The sequence below is a fragment of the Prunus dulcis genome, chromosome 1 (genome assembly GCF_902201215.1).
Source record: "Prunus dulcis chromosome 1, ALMONDv2, whole genome shotgun sequence".
NCBI lineage: Eukaryota > Viridiplantae > Streptophyta > Magnoliopsida > Rosales > Rosaceae > Prunus > Prunus dulcis.
Window position 1 is genome coordinate 7,689,121 of NC_047650.1, and position 9,393 is coordinate 7,698,513.

Sequence of the window (9,393 nt, forward strand, 5' to 3'; positions counted from 1 at the left end):
GGCACATAATGCATTTTAATGAAAAGGCAAACGAAACTTGACCTAATTGGTAAATTGCAACATTTACAATATCCAAATAGTTAATAGTAAAAATTACAAACTTAGGTGATAATAAAAGTTCAAGAGACAAACAATTGCAACAAATCATAAAAAAAATTTCAATTGAAAATTCTAATTTTTGCTTCAAGTATACAACTAATAATTGAAAAGGAAACAACAACACATTCATCACCATCTGCCAACTGATTTTGAATTAAAAAGTCTGAATTATTTATCCAATATATCTCAACCACCGGCAGAGCAACTCAATTTAATTCCATTTGGTTTTCCTTCTCTACATTATTTGTCTTCCAAGTGAAAGTAACAACCAGAAGCACCGGCATTATGACGGTAGTGGCGCACTGATGAGTAGATTCCCTATTCCCTGCCTACACTACCAACCACGAACTGTCCCCTCCACCCAACCTCATTATGCAAAAATAACTGTATTGTAAAGGGATAGCACTGTTTTACCATTCTGGTCAATAACACAATGATATGTGAAAAAATTAGCTTATATATTGTTGTGTTATTTATTGAGGATAGCAAAAATACCATTATGGTCAATAACACAATGATATGTGAAAAAATTAGCTTATATATTGTTGCGTTATTTATTGAGGATAGCAAAAAGTGTTATCTGCATTGTATGAGAGTTTTTCTCCTCATTATGATTGCATCTATTAGCATTTCCTTATTGTAAATAAATCACAGTTTAACACGTGTTAGTAGTAGTGAACTCATAATTCATCTTGTGAAATCTTAACAAAAATGATATGTTTACTTACCAATAATGAGTATGTAAAGACAGGGAATGATTCTAATTTCTGACTACCCCATGTTTACTACTGCATAAGGAATGAAAAAACTATGTGAGTGCCATCTATTCGTAATCCCATACCCTCGAAATTATGAATCATATCAACTAAAGAAGGGTAATTAATCCGATTCCCATTCATATTCTCCCTTACGACCCTCTAAAAATAACCTTTTTTATTTTTTATTTTTAAATGCAAAAAATAAAATTACAAAGCAAAACCTCTTAGGCACGCAAGCCTAAAGAAGTCTAAAAATAACCTTACAACTCTATAATTCCTATTTCTATGCTAATTCCATATGATTAGTAAACAAATTATTTCTTCTCATGTCAATTGCTTATTTCCTCATTCTTAAATTCCCCAATTCATTACTTCTCCGCATAATCATGATAAGTAAACATATCATAAAAAATTCGTACAATATAACAATATTGATCTTTTCTCATGTAAAGTAGGCCAACACATTCTCTTCCCTCTAAAAAAAGAGGAATTAAACATGTGTTGGCCTATGGAGGTGAATGACTTTTGACGACGGATGCTCTCATTCTAGCACACGTCTTGCAAAAGGGTATAATTTAATGGACGACGGATGCTCTCATTCTAGAAAACTGCATATAATATGTTTTCTCTTAGATGTTGTCCCTTAACCAACTTTGCAAATGGTAAATTTGTAATTAAATGAACTATTAAATGGGCAGGTAAAATAGAATGTAGTACTCGTTCTCAATTTATCATTTTATATGCATTTTTTAATTTCTAACTTTTTGTGAGCCTTATCAACATAGGCTTGGCTCCTCTTCAAATTCATTGGTCAAAATAAAGATGTTGATTTTTCCCATTTGTCTTTTACCTTCAAAAGCAAAAGAATCAAGACCCAAATCACACTCATGGTGGTGGCCACAACGTCCACAACCATAGTGCCATTCTTTCCTTTACTGAATTTCTTCCAAGACCACAAAATGCATATCCCCACCAGGCACTAGGTATATGATAATTGAAGTTTGCACGAAGGAGCTCTATGGCCAGCAATGTAACTAAAACCGAGTTTCAAATCCTTGTTCTATTTAACTCCACTACAAAATGATATAGGAGTCAGCCTATTAGGTTGTCCCGGAAAAAAAAAAAAATTGGAATTTAAACAATACAAACAATCCAAAATTTTGAAACAACAAAATCTGGTCTCAAAGAACACAAATCAGACCCTCCACATAGAGTAATTACATCGCTTTTGACGACTGTTTGTGATGTTTGATACTTCTTTTACTTTCTCTACAACCACACTGAAGTCAGAATTGAGTCTGTACGAAACTTCCAATCCTTCTAGGGTTAGGTGATACATTATGTCCCCAGAAGAACTTGGGGGCTGCTCATTTCCAGGGCTCGAAGCGTCTTCATCGTGGTCATTGTCTGAACTATCATTCAACTGTTTACCATTTTCTGAGTTAATGAAGGAATCATGAGGTCGATTTCGTTGAGCCAATGATCTAATATCCCATGAAAGCACCTGCTTTATCAAGTTTTGGAACTCGTCTGGTGAAGCATAGAGTGAATTATTTCCCTGCAACAAACCAAATACAGATAGAATGAAAGCTTAAGCATAGGAATTGGTGCTTCATACTTCTGAGATTCTGGAAAGCCTTTGTAAGGACTGGCACAACTCGCCTTTCTACTCTTGTCCAGTTAATGTGGTTAATTTTTGAACTGTTTTGAAGACAAAGGAATAACATTTCTAAACAGAAGATTTTCATGGCTAATTATTTAGAGTAGAAAAGAGCATGCTATTTTAGTTATTTTCTCTTCATAAGCAACAATAAACCTTATACTATCAATGAACTTTTAGTTATACACACTCTGCATTCAACAAAAGTATGCGTTTAATAGAGATCTTCCCTGAAGAAGCATAAGATGACTAAGGATAACGCAACCAATCTATCAAATTTGTAAAATTACAACGGACAAGATTAACAATCATTAAATCTTGAGTTGACAAACCTTTCACAACCGTGCAGGGAGTGAAAAAAGGAAGTGGACATCTACCAACCCAGATATGCATGATCTGCTAAGAACTCCCACAGGGATTTTGAACAAATGCAAGTTAAGAACCTAGATTGATGGAAGACAAAATATAGCAGTCTTATTGATTATCCCCAGGTAGGATGAGGATCTCACAGGATGATGAGTTGTTGGATCTTCTAGAGTTTGATTATTGTGGTCTTATCCTCCACTAGATTCAGCGCCTCGACCTCGAGTTCTACCAATAATAAAAATGAAGAGAGAACTATATAGTTCTTTTGATAGGAAAGATAAACTCGTATAGTTGTCGTGAAATTGCACACAAGGTAGAACAATTTACAGCAACACAACCAATCCAATGATGGGGCACATATTTGACGTCAGCAGTAGTCAGTTTCTCTCTTAGATCTCCAAATTATTCAGGGCGAAATTTGACATTCAGGTTTCTCTTTCTTAATTTTCTTGGATTATCTTCAGGTGTTCAATTACATCCTGTTGATTCCTGCTCTCTTTTCTTTTCCCTCGGCCTTTTATTTTCCTCTTGACAAGTACTTATGGGCTTAATTCATTGTATTTGTACTATCATTCACACTGTAGCTGAGTCCCTTTCTTAGGCTTGTTTTTATCTCTTTCCAGTGTTGTGAAGAGTTTGGATTTTACTAGTGAAGTGCTAGTAAGCAAGCTATTGGCACAATTTGTAAAAAGAACTGAACAATTAGTCAAAGAATATAAAGGAATGGACATTCCCTTTAAACTATGGTAAAGGTGTGATATTTTTAGTAAAGATTAGAGTACTCACTGCCATTTCCCAGCAATCAGCAAGTGTGGAAGTGAACACCTCAGAGAAACCAACAGAAGCTACTGCTAATATACTGTCCGCCTGCAGAATACATGGATTATTAGCTTAAAACAAGGAGGGAATTGATGACATAAGTAACCAGAAGAGTACAGACAACTTAAATTGGCATAAGAAGATGCCTGAGAGGCAGATATGTTTAGTTTAAAATCACAATACACAGTTGTACACCAATATTTCACAATCTTCAAAAAAGGCAATTATATAGGAAAACTGAAATATCTAGAACTACTATACATGTATAGTTCTCCCTAAATAGATATTTGAAGGTTTTGGTTATCTATTTTCAATGAACAGTTAAACCGCGACATGAATCCATGCTGCAAATCTAGTCTCCACTGAAGTGGAGTCTTTATTCAGCACATACGCACTATAGTGTATGAACATCTTTTACCAACACACTACGTGTTCAACCTCCAAGATTAATAGCTGAAAATACTCATGACCATAATGGAAGATAGTTCTCTAATCATGCAAATGGTAAATCTCGTATGTCATGAAACTATAAAATTTACAATTTCAGGAGGGACATGGAAATAATACCGCTAACCACTTTGGCACTCTTGCTCCTTGGATGTTGTCGCAGTAGGGAATATAAGGTTTGACATCGAGTACAGGCTGTTGGTAAAAGTAAACCAAATAAGTTTGATTTCTAAACTAAAAAAATCAGAACCAAAGAAAATGGATGCGGCCAGTAGAGAGGAAAAATGTCAAACTTACTGTCCCATCAACCAAATCCACACCAGAGAGTAGAAGCATATGCCCTTGTACAGCCTCCACCTAAAGTATACAGTGTAAATGTATAAGATTCAATACTTTCCCTCTTCCATAAGCATATTTTCGTTCTTTTTTATGTGACGTCAAAATTTAATTTATGATAGGAACTCATATCAAATGGTATTAAATTTATTTAGTGATGAGAAATAATTAAGAATGGTTATGATAATTGATGACAAAAAGTATAACCATGTCAATATCATATGAATAATCAACGTTAAATTATATCCGTCATACTTTACACTACTTCTCTAAGTGTCATAGATACAAAGGAACTTAGAGAGTTAAGAATAAGGTTAAATAAACTTTTAGTCCTTGAAGATGGTCAGGTTCCAATTCCTTCCTTGGTCAATTTTGTCCTTCAGTAATTGCGTGCTTGCCACTAAGGTATTTTATTGACTATGCCGCACATGCCATGTAACCACCCTAACTAATTTTCTTTGTCATCTTATAAGATTCAATACTTTCCCTCTTCCATAAGCATATTTTCATTCTTTTTTTATCTGACGTCAAAATTTAATTTATGATAGGAACTCATATCAAATGGTACTAAATTTATTTAGTGATGAGAAATAATTAAGAACGGTTATGATAATTGATGACAAAAAGTATAACCATGTTAATATCATATGAATGATCAATGTTAAATTATATGCATCATACTTTATACTACTTCTCTAAGTGTCATAGATACAAAGGAACTTAGAGAGTTAAGAATAAGGTTAAATAAACTTTTAGTCCTTGAAGATGGTCAGGTTCCAATTCCTTCCTTGTTCAATTTTGTCCTTCAGTAATTGCATGCTTGCCACTGAGGTATTTTATTGACTATGCTGCACATGCCATGTAACCACCCTAACTAATTTTCTTTGTCATCTTATCGTACTATTGAGAGAGAGAGAGTCATGGTCAGTATACTTTTTCTTCACATTAAGCACCATGCCACCATTAGCTTCCAGTCAAATGCTTTCATTGCCACTATAATGGCCTACCTCATAACTATTTCCTCACCACAGTTCAAATCACCATGACTGGTTCAGGAAACTATCTCTTAGGGAACAAAATCACCATGACTGGTTCAGGAAACTATCTCTTAGGGACAAAAAAGCATTTTGACCAAAGAATAAAATATATGAAATTCTGGAAACAATACATGCAGAAACATATAGCCTGCCTGAGTAAATTAGTTAAGGCAGATTAAAAGGGCGGAAGCTCATGCTCCCTTCAAAAGCTATATAACCTGCCAGTGTAAATTGGACTTTCTGAATCCATCTTTTATTAGAAGTCAAATTGTTTGAGACAGTAAATCAGACTGGAACAAACTATATATAGTTTGTTAGAATCAGAGCATCCCACCCAAAACTAATTGGAAATGGGTGGAGAGGCACAACACAAGACATATATCATAATGCAAAGTTTTACATTCCTCATGTGGGATATCTCTCAACACACACCCTCACATGTGGCATGACATGAGTCAAACACATGGACAACTTAAAAAGGGTGATGTGGGAGACCGTGTGGTCGTTGGGCCTAACATGACCTAACACGTGGATAGCCTACTCGAAGATGTCGGAGAACTAGTAGACCCATAAGCTTAAGCTATTAGGGAATGAGTGCACATTGTATATCAAGCTTACACCGTTATAGAGGGAGAGAGAGAAACATATAGGTGAAATCCTACTCTGCACATTGCAAACCCACAAGAAGTGGGGAATGGGGACCGGAGGTTTCAAACTGGAAACCAACGTTCTGATGGGTGGAGAGAAAGAAACTACTAGACAGGCTTGGATTGCATGAGATTAGTAAGCTCTGATAGTTCTCGAAAAAAGTACCTGAGATTAGTCTAATGCAGAATGTAGATGAATCTTCTTTCAAGCTACGATATAAGATGCATATATTCAGCAGCAGTTTAACCTTACCTTGGCAACACTGAGTCCAATGGGGGATGGCCTGTGTGGAGATCTTGTTGCAAAGAGTCCCTTCCTTTCACCGTTTAGTGTTGGCACTCTTACCTATCCATCCAGTCAACCTTTATATAGAGTTAAAAAGAATAATTAATAACTGAAATCACAGAAAGCAGTATACCAGTATTCAGAGGCACACACCTTGGCCTTGAACTTTGACTTAGTTGGATCTTTCCAAAGCTTCTCTAGATTTGTATTTTGATGGAAAACATATATAACCCAGCAGTGAGAATATTCTCCAAGACCCTCAAGTGATGCTGGAGGAACACGAGCTGTATTAAAGATCAAACAGGCCCTCGAGAGAGGCACAAGTACAGGTTGCCTGGGCGTCCCATTCCTGCACAATTAAGAAGTGAAAGTCATCAATGGGACTTCAAAGAGACAAATTTGCATGCACAACAAACATGCAAAGTTTGTCTTGGCGAGATCAAACATGCACTTTTTGAATTCCTTTTATGTTAACAAAGGAAGAAACAAATCTCAGGGAATCGGAGATGACACTGGTAAACTCAGGGGAACTAAAACCCTGCAAAACTAAGCATGAGGTGCAACTGCAAAATAAAGGTTGCCTAGTATGCTATTCATGCACCAATATAAACTGCACGTTTGGGTATAGAAGTGCGGCATATCACTCTAACTCTATGATAAAACTAAGCTTCAATATTTAATTTATCTATACGATTCCTTTTTCTTTGGAAAATGACAGGAATACATCCCACATACCCACTGGGGATTGAACCCCTGAACTCAACCTCAACCCTTATTTTCTAGAGGGAGAAAGGTGCCACTAAACCCAAAGACTATTGGCTATCAATATGAATGTTTTTTTTAAAAAATTTATGGGAAGACATAGAAACATGTAATTTGATTTTGCTAAGCACTATTGACAGTTTTCAGCATAATTTGATTTTGCTACACATAAACATGTACAAAAGCATCAGTGGCAGAGCATTTGCAAAAAATTTACAAAATTCAAAAGAAAATAAAAATGATTCCAATTAACTCATTTCTCAATTTGGAAAGTAACATTCTTTGGATATCTTTATCCAGTCAGTCTGTCTGATCTTTATATTTTAAGTCCTTGAGTATCATCAGATTTCTTCAACAAATTCATGAAGAGTAAACACTTCTAGTGATCTGATCTGGCTATTCCTCACTCACCTAATTACTCTGGGTGCAATAAATTATTTACTTATCATTTTGATAAATGTGTGACATAAAAATGCAGTCAAGGAATGAGAAACAAAGGATCTCTAATTTGGAATAACAAATGCCGCCCACCCAAGTACCTGGTAGAGAAGCATGACTGTATGACACCAATAGGTGCCATGGGGTAAGAAGTCAGCTCCACATTATCCAACTTTGGTTGCGTTAGTGCTTTCCTCAAAGCCTCCAATACAAAATGAAAAGATCTTAGCAAGTAGAATAGAAATGTGTGATGACATATTAAGGGCCAATGATAAGAATCAACAAAGTTTCAGCTCATTGACACTGAGATCCTCATATAATATGAAATGAACACAATTATGATCTAGGCAATGCCTAAGCATTTACGAAATGAACATAGACAAATAATTAGGGGACTTGGATACCAAGCAATCAAATTTCCAGTTACACAGGTATATATTCAATAAACCAATTCAATTAAATACAGAAACACTGCCTTCTACTCTCAGTTAGATCTCTGAGAAAGTGCAAAGATAATTATTTTCAAGTAAGATTCTTTTTTTTCTTCTTCAAAGAGGCAAAATAAGGCCATTACTAACAGTCAGCTTGTTAAAGAGGCAAAAGGGTCAGTATCTTTTGGTTTTTTTTTGGTGGGGGAGGAGGTGGGAAGAAAAGGGTACCTGCTGAGCCCGAATTCGGCCTTGCCTTTCAGCAGCACAATTGTCTAAGGAGGCCTTGAGAGATTTCTCGAGCTCTCCAATCTTGGAATCCAAATCCCTCGATTTTCTTTTCCAAAAATACACTGTTACAGACCAAAAGAACAATAAACTACAAGAACCCAATGCAACACAAAAGGAGAAAACAAAATTTGTATACATACAAGAAAAGGCAGTGGAGGCGGAGAGAGCTGCGAGCGCAAAGGTTATGGTGGCTGTTAACCATTTTGATTCTGTGCTGTAGCCCATCGATTCTCACTGCTAAAATAACTTCTTTTGGGTTTGAAAATGCATTCGCTAAACCAGAGTTGTAGGTTGAAATTATGGAACTCTCTCAGCTGCTTAGCGCTGGCTGCTGTCCAACTCTGTTTGATTAGCCTAAGGAGAGAAATGTTTTGAGTGCCTTAATTAGTTAGCACCCGCCAAGACCTATTAAACTAAATCTCCCCCGCTTTTTCTAACCCTAAGTATTAGGGGTATAGTTAATTACGATTTGAGAGGATTTTGAAATACTTTTCTCATATTTTTTAAGTGACTCTTACAGATTCTACGTTTGAATTGACAGGGATGTATCCAATCCATATTTAAGGGGTGTATCTAATTCAAATTTTTGCAGTGGGTTAGGGTTTTTGGGATTTTGACAAAAGTCAGAATTTCTATATTGATATGAACCAATTTCTTTGTTTGGATTAAAAAGATTTAGAGATTTAGAAATTTTGTATGAGAAAAAAACATGGAATTTGGAGATTATAAATACCAACTTTAAATTATATATAAAAAGTTGTCATTTCTAAAATTCAAAAGAGATTGATTTTTTTTTCTTTCAAATAGATAACTTTAGTAGAGGTTAAATTCCATATTTAAATCCATTACCCAAACAAGAAATTCTACAAATTCTAGAATATTAATTTCATTCATTTTAAATTCCATCATTTATGAATTCATTTGTATTTTTAAATTTCTTCATCCATTTTTATTTATTTTATATATAGAGTTTAAAAGTCTGGAGGTATTCAATTTAGATTTTTAAAGAGTTTATAAAA

At 35.1% G+C, this 9,393-nt stretch overlaps 1 protein-coding gene across 2 annotated transcripts; it reads right to left on the minus strand.

Moving 5' to 3' along the window:
- Positions 1-1,876: 1,876 nt before the first annotated feature.
- LOC117616325 (tRNA (adenine(37)-N6)-methyltransferase) lies at positions 1,877-8,833 on the minus strand. 2 transcript variants are annotated; one of them, XM_034345597.1, is made up of 9 exons: positions 8,515-8,821; positions 8,315-8,436; positions 7,757-7,857; positions 6,609-6,804; positions 6,423-6,515; positions 4,447-4,506; positions 4,270-4,344; positions 3,670-3,750; positions 1,877-2,415 (listed from the first exon to the last, which is right to left on the minus strand). In XM_034345597.1, exons 1-9 carry the CDS (start codon positions 8,597-8,599, stop codon positions 2,053-2,055), a joined length of 1,176 nt encoding a protein of 391 aa, XP_034201488.1. In that variant the 5' UTR covers positions 8,600-8,821; the 3' UTR covers positions 1,877-2,052. The 2 variants fall into 2 exon arrangements, with proteins under 2 accessions (XP_034201488.1, XP_034201489.1); XM_034345598.1 differs by having other exon boundaries at positions 2,298-3,108; positions 8,515-8,833.
- Between the last annotated feature and the right edge of the window lie 560 nt (positions 8,834-9,393).